The 20,081-nt window shown below is 42.0% G+C and overlaps 1 protein-coding gene across 3 annotated transcripts in view; it reads left to right on the plus strand.

The window, feature by feature from the left end:
• The first annotated feature begins 1,215 nt into the window (after positions 1 to 1,215).
• The window catches only part of mef2aa (myocyte enhancer factor 2aa), a 55,279-nt gene continuing 36,413 nt past the window's right edge, over positions 1,216 to 20,081 (plus strand). For all 3 annotated transcript variants that reach the window (XM_070906662.1, XM_070906663.1, XM_070906664.1), the window contains exons 1-2: positions 1,216 to 1,314; positions 18,325 to 18,538. In XM_070906662.1, the coding sequence (XP_070762763.1) occupies positions 18,485 to 18,538 (54 nt within the window). In that variant the 5' untranslated portion in view covers positions 1,216 to 1,314; positions 18,325 to 18,484. The remainder of the gene's footprint in view (positions 1,315 to 18,324; positions 18,539 to 20,081) is intronic.

Here is a 20,081-nt window from a genome sequence, read left to right on the forward strand (position 1 = left end):
AGATGAAATCATATGATATAGAAGCCAACATGCAGCAACATGACGTGCCTTTACTACGAGATAATGAGAAACCTAACATGCAAAGCTTTTGTGCAACTTGTATCTGTGTATATAACTGTATGTATGTATATAAAATCTTAATCTGCAGTAAGTGTAGCAGAGATAAAATATAAAGTGGCAGAAAATCAAAAATACTCGAATAAACTATGTACTTGAGTAAATGCACTTACTTTCCAACATTGTATATTCAAGCCCTATGTGAAACAGCTAGCCCTATTAATTTGTAATAGGTTTAATCTGCTACATTTCTTCATAATAGGTGCCCATGTGCATGCAGTTACCCTGTCTAAACCTGGCCATACGTTCATCCTATTCATATTAAACACATAATTGAAACAGTAAATGATAATTGTGCTGGGTTTCTATCGCACCTGCTTCCACATGCCAATAAAAACAGCCCGGTGAGCCAGTGCACCACACCTCCTCTGATCCTGCACATACACGTGACATGCTCATATGCGAGTCAACCAGGTCCCGCCTTCCCTCTCTAATTGGTTGCTCAACAGACGCTGCAGACTCTCATTGGCTGCGGGAGGTGCCCTTTAAGCCAAATTCCATTGCTGTTGTCTTAGAGATGTGACGTCAAATGTATCTAATGTGATGAGGCTTGAGCCGAGTAATTTTGGAAAGTAATTGTGCAGATCTAAAGTCAGTATGGAAGAAAACAGATTGTACTTCAATAATTATTGCATTTGCTTCACATAGTTATACTTTCTTTTTTTATTAGTTGATTTTACCTGTAAGTTCTGCCGCAGTTTCCACATGTTTAGTCTGTTTTATACTGTAACTGACTCATCCTCAGGGCTGTTTGGTACAGCGTTATTATGATAACAAACAACAGCAATATATTAAAAAACAATGTGTATGTATAGCAGTAATAATCAGTAAAGTAGGCAATGTGTTGTCTGCTGTATAAAGCCCAACACCACTCAGATCCAATGTCACTTTATTTGCGAGACTTTTACTATTTGTTCTAATGTTTTGACGGCCGAGTGTGTGTACGTGTGTGTGTGTGTGTGTGAGAGAGAGAGAGAGAGAGAGAGAGAGAGAGAGAGAGGGAGGGAGGGAGAGAGAGGGAGGCAGTTCGTCAGATAAGGGGAGGAGTCTCTCACTGACAAGAGGGAGACTGGCTTTTCTGAGTTTGTCAGCTCCCCCTAAAATAGCAGTCAGCGTGTAAATGAACTGAAATTACGTTTATCCACTGGAGCCACCGATATAGAGTGTCTATACACGGCGACTGACTTGGGAGTAAAGGTGAGTAACGGAAATAGAAACAATGTTGCGGAGTATGGCAGCGGCACTGTAGCTGGTGAGAGTAGAAAAGCGCAAGAGGGAGACGTAGAGTGGATTTTGTCCGACGGAGACATTAACTGTAAATCTATCTGTCTATTTATCTATCTATCTGGTCCGAGCTGTATGCCGAATAAGAGATACTGAATGTCCAAGCCGTGTCGTGTCACTTAACACCAGCCATGTTACACTATCAGCGAGGTTTTGATGCCGTAAAATGTCCAAGTGTCTGTTTAAAGGGTGCAGTCAGACGCGCGCGCTGTTGATATCAAGTCATACGCGAGAAACTTTTACAGGATTCGTCGTAAACGGTGATACGCCGGTAAAACGCGTCACTGTCGGCGCTTCAAGAGGGTCCAGTTTGTGAGTTATGATTCTTAAAAGTCCCTCACACTCAACAGTGGAGTCGAAAGTGTGAAGTGTTTAACTGTACTTTGTAAAACAGGCGCATCGTTTTGGGCAAAACAGTAATCAACGTGTAGGCATTATAATAACACGGTGGATACATCACAACAACAGCAGGCTACAGTTCACACAGTGAATAACCCGTTTATAGAAGTTGAGGTCTGATGTTGAGTTTACAGCAGATTGTATGTTTGAACATGATGCAACTTCTACAAAAAAACAAAACACGTAAACCCTCCAAACCTACTTAAAATACATTATTTAATATATTTTGAGTTTTGCTAAAGGTTGCCAGTTTTGATAGTTGCTTGACGTTAGTGGTATTGAAATCCAAATGGTACCTAGTGAGCCCGTGCACTGCACTTGCTTATTGCCATACGTGTTGTCTGTATATCTACAACAATCAATTTAACTAGAGGGGACTACTTGCCAAGCACAGGTAGTTGCATGACATCAAGCCAAAGCTCACTTTTTTGCACTTTAACGTGATCTACGGTGTGTGACATAGACATTACTTTATTTAAGAGAGATGATAAATGTTAATGACTGGTTACGGTTGAAATAAGCTTAGCTGAAAATGTACCCAAACAGGTTAATTGATGTAACATGTTTATAGAGGTAATTGTTGTCTTCTCACTACCGAAGAAGATCACTTTTTTATTATTTAAAGTAACAGAGCTTGTGAGAGAGGATCTTTGCTGTCTGGTGGTTCTTTGAATCTCTGGGGCATCTTGTGACCCCTAGCCAGAGTGGGTAATGGCCAACAGTAACCTGACCTTCTCAAATGTGTCTAGTCTATGCCTGCATACATGTCTCATTAACATTGTACAGAGGGAGTAGTTTTTATTCAGCTGTGACAGAAAATACCACCAGCATAACCTGAAATTGTTCTCTGTTCACGTCTTGTTTTACAAGTTATTATTGGAATGAATTTCTTTGGAAAACTTTTGGTTCTGTGACATGTTGCAACTTGTAAAGTGTATTTTGTGTTATTCAATGGATAAAATCCAGCATATTTTGTGGACCAGCAAATTCAAACTGTGTATCAACATCCTCAAAAGCTGTGTATTTGGTGTACTGTGTACTAACACGCGTTTAAAAAGGATTACTTTGCCTTAACCGAGGTTGTAAATATATTATTACTCACAGTATGTCCCTCAGTTATCAGGTCGAAGCAATGACACATTTTATTGTTAAAGTAATTCTTCAGGGACATGAGTTGTTGCAGCAGTACTAAAGCATACTTGTATTTTTCACTGTCCATTTTATGTTGCCGCTGCTCTGACAGCATGTACATTACCATAGCAGCTGGCTGCCAGTGATTTCTAAAGCAAAGCAGTAAAGCACCCTCCAATCTGCAGTCATTAGCTTCTGTGCTGCCCCAGGCCTCGCCAGTAATGGGCCTTGTTGCTCATGATCCACGTCACGTGAGCTCTTGTGTCTAATGTGTAGATGAGGGATTCTTTCAACGCTGCTGAAATGAATATCATTTTAACAATTTATGGCGTGTATTAGTCAAAGGAATGAATATGATGTCTGTGAAGGCACGGATAGAGCCATCATAAATGTGTTTCTCATGCATGCGGTGAACTGTTGCTCTAACCTCAGAGACCCCAAATGTTCAACCTTAGCCATTACGCAAACACACACACAACATATCTGTTAGATTCCACCGTGTATTATTCAATCAACGATATGATGATGTGGTAATGCGAGCTAGATGGAGGATATTCCACGATGGCTGCCACTGTTTATTAAATGTTTTAGCCTTGTTACATATTATGTTTGGGTGCCCCTGCATGTCTCTGTAAATGTGCGTAAGTGCGTGTTTGCGTCTTAGCACAAGTTCTCAGTGGAGAGGGAGAAATGAGAGGTGGCGACGGTGTGAGGAACGGGCAGCTGCAGCATCTTTTACTGCACTCCTCATCCCACTTCAATCTCAGTGTCTCAGCTTCTCCTTCCAGGAGAAATGTGGAGTGTGTGGGCGAGTCGGATCTGCAATTAACGCTGGTTGTCAGAAAGAGAATGCTGGCGTTTACACGATGCCTCTGAATCACTGAGTGAAAGTCTTTCTCCTCCACTCTCCTCCTCCCAGGACATTTTTCCAAAGGAGGACAAAACACCAGAGAGCTGAAAGCCAAGGATGCATTGACTGAAAAATAAGAGATAGAGGCTGAACATTCTTGGTCCAATAAAGAGGATAGTGTTTCTTTGATTGTTTGGTAAGCCAAGATGTTCTTTTGTACTACAAATTTAGCTATAGCATTACAGCAATTGTGGATATTACCATTGTTTTACGATTGTTTTATACGTTTTTAAATTTTTGACATGATTGTGAATCTATTTTTTTTTAAATATATTTTTGCTTTATCTAAATATTATTTTTGCAACATTGAAGTGGCATCTATACAGGGCTGCTTGTTATCTTAAACTGAGCATTACCTACAGTTGAGTTTTCTGGAAAAGAGTGTGATCATTAAATACAGTTTCGTAGTTGGTTTGGCTGGCTACAATAAGGTACTGGAACATCAGAAAAGTTTGCGTAAGTTCACAGACAAATGCATTCAGGTGATTGGAGATACTTTTTTCTCTTAAATTAATAATTGTCTTTCCTTTTTTCTCAGAGCATTTAATCTCCACTTAGTTTAACTAGTTTTGTTACTATGGCATGCTTGAACTGGTATTTTCCTTTTTAAGATAACTCCGTGATAATACTTACTGTCACATTGTAACTGTTCAACTTTCTCCTTTGACCAACAAAAGCGTCTTGGTAACATGATTCATTGTTTATTGGAGCTCTATCATCAATATGGAGATTCCAGCGTTTTCCTGTGAGACCTGGAGGTTGGATGCAGAATCTTGAGCCTAGCAGATAATGTTTTAGACCGCAGTTAACTGTAGACTGTCCCCTGTAGACAAAATAGAGGGACTTGTGCTGCTTTCTTTCTGTTAACAAATAGCTGACCAAGCTAACCAATAGTCAGACCTGATCTATACATTTACAGCAGAAATGCTGTAAATGTATAGATGTTTAAATGCTTTGATTTCAAGTCAAGACACTTTTTAAAAATAAATTTCTTTCTCTCTGACTTTGACTAATGCTAAATAGGTCACAGTGGGCCTTTGGTTAGCACAGCTACCTCACTGCAAGGGGGTCCTGGGTTCAGTTCCTGGCCCTCTTTCTGTGTGCTGTTTGCATGTGCTGTGATCATGAGCCATCGGTATGGCTGTGAACTAGCACTGGGTGTCAGATGACATCAACTTGCTAAATACTGCTTACTGTTTTACATGAAGTGGTTGATTCAAAGTTAAAGGAGATTTCATTTAAACATTAAAATACAGTGCATACAGTTCAATACAGTTTTCAGATATCACTGAGTCAATGGATAGTACTCCGTCTGCAGTTATTACTTGTCTAAACAAGTGGTTTTAAAAACTTTCTGAATTTCTCTAATTGATAAATGCCATAATGACTGCTATCAAAACATGTAGCTCTTACATTAAATAACTAAATTCCATTGGATGGCAGATCTGCAGTATTGTTTAGGCCCTTTAATAGCCTGATGTAAGCTCAGAGGGTGAATGTATTACCCACTGAGGCACTGTTTGTATAGCAAGACAGCTAGCAGTGACCTTTCAACTGTCCTGCCCTTGACTGAGACCTCTGGTGGTAAGCCACCCCTGTTTGGCTCACTCAGCACATGTGCTGCTGAGCAGGGCAGAGCAGCTTAAGGCCGCGCCGTCTTTTCCTGTCTCCCCTGCTCTTCCAAACGAGGCCTGACTGGAGGTCTCTTCACCTCTTCAACCAGGAGAATCAGGAGGAAGATCCTCGAGCAGAGCCGCACTCTAAATCTGCTGTTAATCTGCTTTCACCACTATGATCCTAGTCTGTCTCTCACTCTACATCTATACGGGTCGCTGACTGTGACTCTGAATACAAACAAACACACACATGGTGTTATATAGCCACTGTAGCCACAGTAGTATCCTAAAATAACATCTGTTACTCTCTATCTTGAATTAATTATTGTGTTTTTAGCCTCTATATTTTAAAGCGCCATACATAATTTCTTGTTCCCTCAGTTGCTGGCTACAGTTTTGACAAACCCCATTCTCTAATGAGCAGAAAGAAAAGCACATGCACACAATGTGGTTTGGGAGGGTAGACCGTGGAAGCGTGCGGTACAGCAAAGGTGATGACTTTGAGAAGTCACGTCATTTAGCACCTTTCGAAGAGGCCCCCTCCTCCTGCTTTGGCTTTCTGGAGTGCAAGAAAAACCACAGTATCACACTGAGCATCATCTCAAAAGTGAGTGGGCTACACTTAGAGGACATATAACCCAAACTCGTGTGTCCTGTGGTTTGGTTAGTCATTGTCTTTTAGCTTGTTTTTTTTATTGTTGTTTACATGAAACAGACATATGTAATATGTAACATGTAATATTAGCGAGTTGCCTACATTGCTATGCAATACTGTGGTGATATTATTAAGTTGAATTTTGTATAGAGAAGAAATGGTAGTTGAAAAGGAAGTTAAGAAAGACATCTCTTTGCTGAGTTGCATTTTAACTGAATTTTAATGAGACTTTGAAAAAAACATAAATCAAAGGAATATATTATAATCTAATTTACTAGATCAAAAGATCTCCCATGATTGCTAATATACCCCACTGTATTGAATTCCTGATGTTCTACTGTAGATCTTAAAAAGCATCTCTCACTGGAGATTTGACTTCTCTGGCTTTGTATAGAGTCGATTAAGTAGAAGCATCACAAATAGACAAACAATTGAACTGTGTGAAAAGTAAACTTTCTTCAAAGTCTGGTAAGCTCCGTGTGATGAAGCTGTTTACTACGTTGTTACAGAGTGCAAAAATAGGAGATTTGAAACATCAGTTACTGCCTTTATCACCATTTACTGTAGCCTCATATTATGTTACACAAGATATCAAGAAGTCCATGAAGAGTGTTTATCAATGGCTGGTGTAGTAAATACAGCTGTGAGACGTGGGTGTCACAGCTCCTACAGCGAGCGCATTGACTAAAAGTCCAGTAGCTGCTGGAAGGAAGAGTTGGATCTCCTGCAGCTGGGCTGGCCCTGTGGCCTCCCCAGCTGCAGGAAGGAGGTCTGGCCTGTGATATCCTTGTTTTTCTGTTTGTCTGAGAAGCCCTGTGAACCAGGACAGCTGGGGGGGATGTGATTCCTCCCATTATTCTGCAGCACACATCAGCCATATGAACAGGGAAGGGAAGTGACCCAGCCCTCTCTGCTCTCTGGAAGCTGCTCCCGTCCACCGCAGGGCTCTGACTTGTAGTTCAAAGTTGCCTTCCTCTCTGCTGTTAGGGCTGAGCTCTAGCAGCATGAACATTGCAACGCCTTATGCATGTTCTTTTACACTTGTGTTTATGTTGCACGTGCAGTTTCAGGATGAATCTGTTTTTTGACCTTGCACACTTTAGGGGAAGTGTAAGCCTTGTAAGCCTTGTAAGACGGCATCCTAAAAGGGTAAATATTACTTCTCTTTACTCTGCAAGTGGACACAATTTCAAAATATTTGCGCTCTGGCAGGCCATAGTTCCCATTTTTAAAAATGTAATTCAGTTAAAACTGGTCTTTTAAAACCAAGGGCATTAAGAAAGTATTGTCGTTGCATCTCCAGTCTCTAGATCCCAGCTCTCTACAGTGTGACTGTGATTGTGAGTGAGGTGTTGAGTCTGCCCGCTGTTTGTGCGTCTGCCCGTCTGTCCTCTCCCTTTCTCCCAGTCCACTTTCCATCTGTGTGCTGTGGGCCACAAATCTAGTTGAAAATGGTGCAGTGTTTCCACCAGTGAGCCGTTGCCAGCCTGTATTCTTGTCAGACTATGTTGTTCTTGATTTTGTTTCCCTCCTCCCCTCAACCTCTGTCGCTGGTCCAACTGCCAGGGGTGTTCAGAACGTATATGGAGGTTGATGGGGGGTTATCCATCATCAGCCGCTGGCCCTGGGACTCAAGACCAGAGGCTACCAGCAAACAGTTTGACTGAAAAGATTCCTGGAGAGGCGAGCGGCAGCAGGGCCTGTGGGGGTCTCTCTCTCTCTTTCCCTTTCTCTGTCTGTCTCCCTCTCTCTCTATCACACTGTTTGCACACAGTGTTCATGTGACAGCTAGCACACATCATCTGATTTGGGAGAAACTGTGGGCTGTAGCTGCAGAAATACCTCTTAGATTTTTTCCCCAGTGAAAGCCGCTCATTCATGTCAATAGATTTTTGTAAAATTGTGAAAGACAAGAGAAAACATCTTTCGGATTGAAGCCAGTTTTCCAGCTTGTTTCTGTGATAAAGAAATGCACTTTTTTTTGCCCCATCCGCCCTGTGGAAATAGGGCTTTCAGGGATAGTCTGCTGTGGAAACTGCTGTTTACTGTTAAAACACATCATTCACAAAAGCAGACTCTGATTATTCAAAATGAAAACTGTCTCTTAGTCTGACGCTATAGACACCTCATAACATAAAAACCCATGACAAACATTCACAAACCCAGATTTTAAACATTTTCCGGCCACTTCCAGGCTGTATGTGTCACACTGTCTTTCCAGAAATGGGTGAGCAGTTGCTTTATTTGAAATGTTTTTGCTTTAAAATGAAACGTGTGAATAACAGGCCCGTGTGAGATCATTAACAGACTAATTCTATAACATAAAATTGTCAGAAAAAAAAAATCAATGCTACTTTAGCCAGCCCCTTTCACTGTTGTTATGACTCATGGCCATCCTCACTGCTCAGATTGCATAAACCTTTTATGTAATGGAACACTGTGGGAAAGAGGCATCGAGTGGAAGATAAAAATGGGAAGAGAAAATCAAATATTTATTCTGAGCTTTTAAATTTTTCTTTTTCCCATTAAAAGCAGACATTCTCTGAAGGCTGACAGCAACTATAATCCTAAACAATATGGACTGCATGTCTGTATGTACCAAAAACTGTTGTCTTTCTGCAGCGCTCACTCCTCATTTAGTTAAATCTGCCTGCTGATCATCAAACACCGGGGGAGAATTGAATATCTGGAATCTCAGTGTCTAATCTGGATCCACAGTGTTTCCAAAGACGTGTTGAGATCGGGTAAATGTGCTGCTGCTGAGACACATTATGCATGACGTCCCTAATATCCTTACACTGTGGATTCCCCCTGGAGGAACATCTTGGTTCATCTTTGCTGTTTACCATCTCTGAGTTGCGGTCTGCACAACATCAAAAGGCTGCCATGGCACTTAACACAGCTCGCAGGGTTCCTGGGAAGGTGGGGGACTGTTGCTCCCTATGGTGTTGGCATTATTATTGTTCCCTGGTGAGAAGTCCATCTGATGATAGACAACCCTGCAAATGGACACATGCCATCGTACCATATCAGACCACAGCACCACACTGTAATGCTATGCAAATTTTTAAACCTCTAGGACCATGCATGCATTAGTTTTACTGTATTCGTGCCTGTGTGTTTGTGTGCAAGTGTTAGAAAAACAGAAAGAGCTTCATTTGAATATTTTCTCCACCAGTTTACAGCAAGTTACCTCACAAAAATAAATAAAAATATGAAATAGTGAACTTTATCAGCAGTGTGACACAGGAAGTGTTCATCCATAAAGAGTGCTGGATACTGATGTAGTGCCATGTCAAGACACTGATTTGTTAAACTGACATACTGTCATAAGGGATGTCAGTGATGGAGGGATTTTGCTCAGAGACATAGTTTGTTAAACCACCGGCGTTAATATGAAGTGAGTAGTTAGCCATTAGTCTGTCAATTATATTTTACAGATATAGCCAGACATACTGTAGATTGGCTGATTAAAAATTATTTCTAAGGGTCAAAAGGTTAACCTAATAAGAGAAGTTTCTCATGATGCTTTACTCTGTGCTACTATGAGAAATACTGTAGCTTTAATAGTTTGAAGCTCTAGCAGCTCTCATGTATCACCATTACAATTGAGTCACAGAGCTAAGCATCCAAGTTTCCAAAAAATAAATATCCAGCGATCTCTGAAAAATCTAGCTCTTCATACAACACTTATAGTTGTTCTGAAGGTATTTCCAGTATCCTCAGAGACTGAACCATCTGGATGGAAAAAAAATTCAGTCTGCTGCACAATAAGAAGAGATTTTTAACCCGCTTCTCAAGTTGCATCTGTATGTACTAATCTGGGGAGCCAGAAATTACAATTGCTTTTGCTCTTTTTGTAAAGTACAATCAAAATATTAACCCGATATTTTGTATGGAAATAGAAAAAGAAACGTCAGTATATATGATAAAAACAAATGTGGGCCTGGAGAAATGTCAATTCCAACTGCCACATTTGTTTGGATTAGAATAAAAGCGCAGAAACATAAACTACTTAAGAAAAAAAAATTGTTGGGTGAATGAGATATTTTTTCATCCAGATGGTTAGAAGAGTCTTTAAGACTTGTGGAAATACATATATATAAATAAGTGTTGTTAAACGACCTTCAGGATTTTTCACTTGATTATTATTTAACGGAAACTCGGATGCGTAGCTCTGTGACTCAAATGTAACGGTGATACTTCAGAGGCACAAACTGGGGCTAGTAGGACACTATAGCAAATGTATCGTACATCTATGATTTCTCAGTTGGCAAGCGCATTCATTTTTAATGAGACATAATTCATCACCCTAGCCTTGCATCAAGGAAGTTATCATCATTTTCTTTGTTCATAAAAGTTTCGCTCAATTGTGCATCAAGGGATTTACCTTGAGGAGGAGAGTAGCTTTTCTACATGAAATGGATATAACTGTTAGGAGAGGGTCATCTCTTTATCCTTGAGAAACTGAGAATCCATTCATTGGCTGGGCTCGAAAACCTGACTGACGCAAATGGATCATTGGGAATAGAAGTGTCCCAGCAGTAATTATGTTACAACGCCGCTGCCGCACACTACCACAGAGGTGGGATGGGATGGGCGCGGGGTGCTTCTTTTAGTCTTGTTTCCCTTACATCTTTCCACATAGTTAACACAGTCATACTGTCTTCTCTCTCCCACTCTCTCCGTTTGACGCTCTCTCTCTCTCTCTCTTGTTTTCTTTCGGGTTTTCATACACACACCTGCTATCAAACCCAACCACTCGTCAAGTGCCAGTGGAAAGTTTTCTGACTAACATTTATCCTGCTCCATTGAGCGAGTGTCTCGTCCCTCTGTTGAATGACTCTTAAAAGTGAGGAAAAAGTTGGTAGCTGATCATGTCACCTATTTGTCACTGTTGTCTTCCTGGCCTCTAGATCTCCACTGCCTGTGCCTTGAAGCTAAAGCAAAAATGTCTGTTTCATTTTTTTCCCTGCTATCCAGGGCTCTGTGGCACTAAGTCAGTTAAAAAAGAGACATGAAATTAATGTAATGTCAATGGCGTTTTCTCATGAAACCCCAAGGCACTTAGTCAAAGTCACCTTGCATAGTCCTCTCATCCCCCGACAGTACTGTGAGAGTGAGATGGAGGATGTCTGTCTGGTAATACTGTCAGCGTGTGGCGTCCTTTGGTTTTTGGTTGTTATATCCACTCGTCGTCATTCAGATTTTGTAGATTGGATACATACCCGGTATTTATCTGAAGAGCGTCATCCTTTCCATTCAGTCGGCTGTCTAAAACGTGGCCTGCACTGAAGCGTTTTCTCAGCGTGAGCAGGTTCATCCTGTGGGGTTTTCTTTCCTTTTGATGTCATTTTGGAGGTGATAAGTAGCTTTCTGTCTCTTGGTCCCTGTTTTACAGCACCATCCCCCAGCCCAAGCAAGGTGCTAGCAGCATGGAGGGTTGTTTGAACTTGCATTGATCCAATGTGGGATTACAGCTGGGTCATTGGAGAGTTGGACTGAGCTACCAGTCATCAGGGCAGATTAACCACTCGCTGTCTGCTTGGCTGCCATTTCAGTGCGGGCTCTCACTGCTGGCTTTGTGACTGTCCCTACTGTGCAGGTCACATTTTTATATCTTACTCGATTGAGTTTGGTTCAGTCTGATTTAATATGTAGAGGAAACATATTTGCTTGAGGAAATAAGACAAGAAAGATGCTTGATGACCTTCTTATGTGGCTTTAAATCTGTAGGCAATTCATGAAACATTTACCAGTGTTCATTTTAAAATCTCAAGATTTTGGCCTGCAGGGTTTTCTTTTGTACGCGTATGTGTTTGATTTTCTTTCACCACCTTCAAGGTAGTCATATCGTAATCAGTTTACCCCCTCCTTTAAATGTGATTTAAATCATTCTCCGGCATGAGAAATGTCACCCCAAGCAATGCTTTACAGAGGAAGGGGAAGTGCTGCAGAAAGTCCATGTTTTGCAGACTGCCCCACCTCTCGCTGCATTTCTCAAAGCCTCCCTTTTCACTTTTTTTGTTCGCATGCCCTTGCGATAGCTCTTATTAATTATATCTCATTAGTTGCCTTGGAAACTGAGGTGAGGGGATGTATAACGTGAGTTCAAAGAACCAGAGAAAGAAAGAGAAAGAAAGAAATCATGAGAAAGAGAAAGAAAGAAGGAAGGAAGGGGGAGGGTTGAAAAGAGGGGATGGAGAAAGTGGTTGTTGAGGGATCAGCCGTGTGTCAGATTAGCATCAGGAGACATTAACTCTAGTGATGCTGCTGGGGCCACAATCCTGCCTTTCACTGCTGGAGAGGGAGATAAGCGCACTCGCACAAAAGGGAAGAGGGAGAGAGTGTGAGAGGGCTGGCTTGCCTCCACTCCCCTCAGGCCAACAGCCCCATTTACAGGTACAACACCTCCTGATGAAAGCAAGAACAAAGAGGTGGATGTTCATTTCCTACTGCGCTGGTGTCAAGGCTCCATTGAAACAAAATCGGTAAAACTGTGGATTTAGTCTGCTCCGCTTTACGTCTTCAGTCTGACAGAAGCTAATCACAACCCGAGCCACAGTGTTGCCACTTTGAGTTCGATACACTTTCGAACGTTGTCACGGATTATTTCACAGAATCCCCGTATCAATGCACATCAGATTACATGCGTGAGGCTGTTGTGTCCTATCAGAACTGTAGTTCTGTCATGATCATGTTGTTTCAATGTACATTAACTCGTATTGCGAGAGCCATGATTCATTCTTATGTAACCGGTGGAGTGTTTGAATAACAAGGAAAGGTCTCTGCCTACTAATTGTAAAGTGAGTGGCTGCGAGCAGCGGGTGCACGTCGTCCAGCCTGTGTAATGATCCTTCCAGTAAACATAATAAGCACACGGAGCGAAGCCACAAGAGATGAGCCTCTGTTGTTGTTTAGTCTCGGACTTTCAGTCAGGACGGTAATAAGGGGAAGGATCAGAGGGGAAGGGTGTCCCCAAGGTGGTCCCTCCCTTTCTTCCTCCTCTTCATCTCTCGCCCGGCTCCCTCTGACTCCCCCCGCAGAGGGGCATGTAGAAGGGTCCTGAATAACAGGAAGTGGAGGGGCAGGAAGTTGAGTCTTGTCTGCCCACGGGTCTGTGGTAGGATACTGAGGCTGACGCTGCCTTGCACAGGAAGTGCAACTGTCACGGCTACGCTCAAGACTTTGGCTGCCGTCCATCACCTTCAAAGAAGTGCAGGCATGCTTGCCGCACATAGTGGGCGCTTCTTTAACACAGGATACTATGAATGTTCGATTAACCTTTGATATTAGATTTTACTTGGGTATTTGACATGTGGCCTGGAAAAAGTATAGTGGTGTAGATTTAGTTGATACAATTTTATCATATTACAAAAGCACAGAATAACGCTGACCTCATTTTTTGTTCATTAGCTAAACCCTGCAACATAAATCTACTATATAAGTTTACGTTACCTTTTATATAGGACAACAGTTGAGGGAGTAATGCCTCAACTTTGTGTGGAGTGAACACAGGGGGGGGGACTTGCTGGATCCAGTAATTACACTGGGAATTGAGCATGTTTTATTGATTGTGAAAGGGCCAGGCCTGTCACCAAGCCTCCCAGTTTCTCTATGGTCTGTCTTGAGGGAGGAGGAGGAGGCAGACTGGCCCTCCTGTCACTTGACCAGTCTCACACCTCGTCACGGAGGACCAAAGCGGCTCTGGTCAGAAACGATTGTAATGCTTAGATACTTTTATAGATACTGCGTATTCCAAAACGTGTATGTGTATTTTACAGTAAGGCATGGACTCCTTCTGTTAGTCATATTGACTTTCTGCCAGGCTGATGTGGTCGTTCCTATGGCGACATATTCTCTGCACATTGATTTATGTGTTACAAATGTTTGGTAAGCAACTTTCAGAGGTGCTGGACTGGTTTATATCAAGATGGAGCAGGTGTATCATAGCAAGGTCTTTTAGTTGAGTATGTGATGAGATGCTGTTGTACAATGTGCTGCTTTGTATGTACAAACTGGGGATGCACCCACTTTTCCCCCAACACCTGATTCTGATTTGATACCATCTGTGTAGAATTTATTTAGAAATACATGAAGCTGTAACTACAAACCGTTTCTTAACTACAAGTGAAGACGTTTATACACCAAATTATATTGTTTCGAAGGTTTTATTTAGTTACAACATTACAATGCATCAACCTCATTACAACAGACAGACCATGATGTTTTGTTTAATAGATGCAACACACAGTTTGTGCTGTAGGATTACTGGTGTTGTACAGACAGAATAGTTCCGAGGTACTGTGAGCGGAGATGCTCAGATCTGATGCTGCACTCACTGTCCTCTGTGCGTCCACATGGAAAAGGCCTTCCCTGTATAGTTACACGGTGCTCTGTCTGTTTTCTCAACCAAAAGTCCCTGTTTTTCAAATCTACCGTTGGAAAAACTACGCGGAGTAAAACGTGTTAACGTTAGCTAACCACGCGAGACGCTTCTGGTTTCACAGAAAAGGCCGACCTCTTCCTCTACATTAAAATGCATTTATTGTGCAGCACATGCAGAAAGTAGCGAAGTATCAGTGGTAGCTTTAAGCACGTTAGCGCATGGCTGTAAATGAATGGAGCAGAACAGAAAACTATTTGATGCGTGATTTGATCCGCTTAACAAGGTCAGTTTTGGCGCCAGTACCAATCCCACAAATTGGATTGATGCATCCTGAGAGCAAATAAGGTTAATGACCAAAACTATTATTCGGCCTGTCATTATTTGCAGAATTATATGAATGACTTATTGAAGTGTGACTTTTGCAGTGGGGTTTTCATCCTGTTTACATTGAGTACACAAGTAATTATTGAGGTGGACTCATAGCCTCGTGTTGTCCTGCTCCTGCTTCCAGGCTCAGTTTGCCCCTTTTCCTTTTCTCTTTTTATGTTTATCTCTTCGTCTCTGTTTCTTACACACTCACTTGAACACACACACAAAGAGCACATGATGCGGGCCATAAACAGGCACTCTGTCCTGCTTTAACACTCAAGAGGAGTCAGAGTGTCACGCACAAACATGTACTCTGCTACAGTACAGACATTGTTCTCCTTTGTAATCTGACCATCTTCTGACATGTCTAGTGGTGCGAGCTGAACATTTCCCACTTAGTTCTGGAGATTGAAATTGCATTATTTGATCTACAGCGAAGTATGTTGTGGTATGATCAACCCGCAGCATTCGATTAGAGTGATCATTCAAATCCTGAAAATGAGGTTTTGTCAGCGAGATGTTTTTTCGCTTTCGACTAACTTTGGATGAATTTGGACACTAAGTTGGGAGCACGGCACACCTGCAGTCTGAAGGCCCTCTCAGCTTGTCATTTCGTATCTGTGTAAGAGAAATGTCATGACACAGTCTATTATGCCTCTAGACTTGAACTGTCCTGCTATGACAGCTCCTCTGTATGAGGAGAGGAAGGGATGTGCGTGTATGTGTGAAAGTGTCTCGATTCTTTCTGACGTACAATTTCACTGGACTTTTCTAAAATGAGCAAAACTGCAGCATTTTTTAGGAGCAGATTGTTATTTTAGATGGGGCACACTGCTACACTGCTTACACTCATGTCACATTCACATTTGCAAAGAACAGAACTTGTTGTGACCAGCCTCAGACCAGACCAGCCTCAACAGATGATTACAGATTACTCCACCTCAGATAAATTCCTCTAAACCAACAAACACCAAATTCACACATAAATGCACGGATAAAACTGTAGACTGTAAAGTAATGCGTCGAAATTCAAAGGCAACAAATAAAACTTTATTTACGATCACCGATAAATAACAAACAGTAGCTATAAACCTCCTCAAGCAATACAGATCACACGTACTGTACAAACATCTATGCAGATAAAATACACCACAGTGATCAGTTGTCTGTCAAATTCATCATTTGCCTGTTCAGCAAAAAAGCATTGAACTTGTTTGTATAACCAAAGCTCTGTTTTGACATGCACTCAAAATGAAAGAAAACTTCAAACAAATTTCTGTCTTTATATTAATTAATTAATTCCTTCCATACCACCAATTCCAATAAATTAATTTAAGGTTTCAACTGGGGAGAACCGGCATGAAAGTAACACTTTTCAGATAATTTTAATTTTAAAAGATAACGTTACAGACAGGAACTAATTTTTGTGGTGACACGTGTGTTCTGTCAATACCAGGTGCTATTTTGCACAAACGTTCTTCTGTGTAATTTGACTTTGAATGGAAGTTGCACATTGTTACTTTCGACCCCGTCAGTTGGGATGTGAGTCAAAAGTAACACACAACGGTATAAACTTATTTATATTATTCTTGTTTTTATAAAAAATATCTGACAATGTCCTTGTTAGTATGTACTTGCAAAAATACTATGTCCTTTATGTTAATAAAAAAATATTTAATGTCATTTTCACGTTGTTACTGTAGAGGGACGAAAGAAACATCTGTTACTATCGTCCCGCCAATGACTCCTGACAGTTAAACCTGACTTGCTTACTGAAAAACTCTGACATGTTAAAGTAGTAAATAATCTGTCAGATGGTTATGACTATGACACATGAAACAAAATTACAGCTTGGTTGAATTTATTTACCGTGATCCAAAACAGCTTTTAACAGCGGGGATAACTCTGTGAAACATGGCGTAACCACGCGATCATCTGCGGTTCTGAAAAGAGTTGCGCGCTGTACATGCTGACACAGTTCGGCATATCAGACTTTTATGGGCTCGGACAAAATCGCTGTGTTAATTTCGCCCTGTGTTACTTTCTTACCGGTTCTCTCCTATGTCTTTGGGGGAGCTGAACCCCCCTGACCTTCCTCTAATTCAAACACTGCTCTGTCAGTGTGTGTGAAATGGTGAATGAACAAGAACATCGTCATTCTCCCTGGCCTGTTGTGATGTGGTTTGGGGAAATTCTTTGTGGGGGTTTAGGCAGTTACTTTCCTGGCTCAGACAGACGTGCGTGGGTAGTTAGCAAGGTGATCTCAGTCAAGTTTGACTACAGTGGAGCCCCGATTCAGACAGCCAGACACCATAATGCCAGTCCATCTGTAACCCATAATGACTGTGTGCCACTGGAACTGGTCATTTTCGTTTTCACTGCCAATTCGGCCCCTGGCTTCCTCGCCTCACAACTGCTGACTGCATCTAATGGCCTGAGTTGTTAACCTTTCTGCATTTGTACTCATAGGGGAAATGTAGTTGTTTAGACATTTTCTATTTGCTGGGTGTAAGTGATGGATGCGCCTCCAGGGAGGGGGCTATATCTCTTCTTGCAGAGAAGCAGAGACAGGACAGAGTTAGATGTTCCCTGGGGAACAGTGCGGTCTGAACCACTGGCCAGGTTACAAGCTCATGTGGGAATATACCCCAACTCTCCTCACCCCCCATAGCTTCTCCTCCAGCCCAGGAGATTTCAACTACTGTCAGCCCCAAACTGGGTGCTCTCTTAATCATTTTAAGAGCAAAGCTGACATCAGGGTGGGTCAGCTCAGGAAGAGTAAGGAAATGTTGCTGTTCTGTCACTGCAGGCAGGGGAAGGTAGACAAACTTTTTCTATTAAGGTGAACGTAGATTTGTTAAACACCAAAACAAATAGAGATTCAATAAATCTAGGTCCAACTTTTTACAGTTAACTATTTTTACAAATTAAACATACAAGATGTAATGTGTTAGTTAGTGATCTTTAGAGGTGCTAGTAGGTGTATTTTGTTACTGTTGGACAGTATCATAAGCAGAAGCATATTTCGCAAAATGTCAAACTATTGCTTTAAAATATTAGCTTCTAACTTCTGTCTAGCAATTAAAATTATTCAAATACTCAGAATTAATGGCTCCAACCAGTGGTCAAAGTATTGTGATCAATGTGTGTCACTGGCTCTTTTTGCCATTGTTTGAGTGTATGCATTTAATCGTGTAGTCAGTGAGTCTTGTATACTGTAGCTGCTGCCCTGTACGTGTGAAGCCGTCTTTCATTGACTTCAGCTGTGGTTCAACAGCAGAGGAGATAAGGGTACGCCATGTGGGTCTCATACTTTCTGAATGTGCTTGAGAACAGAAAACAGAGCCCTCCGGTGCTTTGAAGTGCCGAAGGAGACATTGTTGAGTGTCAAGTTAACTTTCTGTTTTCCTTTCTCCCCCTCTTTCTCTGTCTTTGTTTTTTTGTCCTCTTGCAGATTGTCGGTGTGGTCTGTCGAAGAGTGCATTGCGAAGAGAGAAGAAAGAGCGTATACAAGAAGAGAGGCTGTTGCACGATGTGCTAGGAGAGTGAGGGAAGAAATCGTGTTGTTTTTCTGATATTGTTGAGGTGTCAGAGAGACCAGAAAGGACGCAGCCATGGGGCGGAAGAAGATACAGATCACCAGGATCATGGATGAGAGGAACAGGCAGGTGAGTGTCACAATTTTCTATCCATCAGTTTAAGTAAAATAGTATTATCATATTAGCTTATTTTACAAGATACTACTATATCGTTCTTTTGTTTCTGAGAAAGAATTCTGCTCTGTACCTCTCTGAAGGTTACAGTCTTCCTCTATTTTCCTTCCTGCCTTGGACCAGAGTTCAGCAGCTGTCATGGTGTGCATGAATCTAAACAGACATACCTCCCTCCCCAAAGTCCCAGCCAGCTGAACAGGGACCATGACATTTCTTTGTCAGTGCGGTCGTATTTACAGACATGATTCCCCTGCCACCCTGCAATTTCAGCCAGAGAAGTTGATGAGGCAGCAGGAGCGCTGGGCTGCAGCGGGGGCCTCATGGCGTGGGAGTGAACTGAGGGTAGCCAGGAGCACAGCGGGCTGCCTGTGGCCTCCCCACACTGTAGGGCTTGTCCCCTGGCCTGGCAGTATGGCTGGGCCCCTTCGTTTTAGCCCTATGTGTTTGCAGCTGTTTGGTAGTAATTAGGAGCAGCCACTGCACCACAGCACCCTCTCATTTGCAGGGTGGGTCAGCAGGACACACAGCACCCTTCTCTGCCTTGGCTACACTGGTCCCAGCTAGCCGCAGAGAGGGAGAGAGCTGGAATTCACTCTGTCTGCTCACGTTAAATATAAACTCCTAAACAGCAAAACACTGTACAAAACAGCCTTGGTCTGTTTGAAACAAGAATAACAGGCTTGGATATCTATAGCAGGAAGGTTGGGTCTATTTCTTTTTTAGCTACGCTCTCTTTGATTTAAGAGCTAAGTTGAGGAAGCGTGAGCACAGTTTTTTGACGAATTATACCAATTAATGAAGATGCGTAGGTCTCCCATAGCCAAATAGGCCGCATCTTGTTAACACCCCCTCAAATATATAATTTGCATTCCTTCACAGGTGGAACAACTTTTTGCTGTGCACAGAGAAATATAATGGAGGCACAGTAGTGCTTCCTCTCCTGAGGGTATTAACATGATACGGTACTAGCCAATTGGTACTCTGACCGTGTCTCTGTCTGTTAGTGTGAGGCTAGCAGTTCAGCCAAGTGCGAAACAAAAATCCGCGCTGTGGGCCAATTATCAGTATAACACCTGGCTCTGGGTGGTATCCAAACAGGAGGCCAGGGGAGGAATCACCCCTGGCTTGTTGCTCCTATCTACACTGTATGCAATGACCTGTGACATCAAGGAAAAAAAGAAAGAGAGGAAATTACATGAAAACAGGTTGTCAACTGTTCGCTAGGTGAGCAAGTAACCCTTCAGATGATCCATTCTTTATACCACATATGTGAAGGGAGTGAGGGAAGACATTTTGCTGCGAGAAGTTTCTTATTGTTGATGTGTCTCCCAACGTCAAGTGTTCGCATCAGATTTGAAATGTCTCACTGTATAATTTGTGAGAAAGTTTATCAGCAGAACGCAGGCTTTTCAGCTTGCATTTAGTTGGTTTTAGCTGGCTCAGCAGAGAATCTGCTGTGACAATAGGCTGGCGCGCTAAAATAAAGCTTTGGTATAAA

Source organism: Enoplosus armatus, chromosome 6, assembly GCF_043641665.1.
Source record: "Enoplosus armatus isolate fEnoArm2 chromosome 6, fEnoArm2.hap1, whole genome shotgun sequence".
NCBI lineage: Eukaryota > Metazoa > Chordata > Actinopteri > Centrarchiformes > Enoplosidae > Enoplosus > Enoplosus armatus.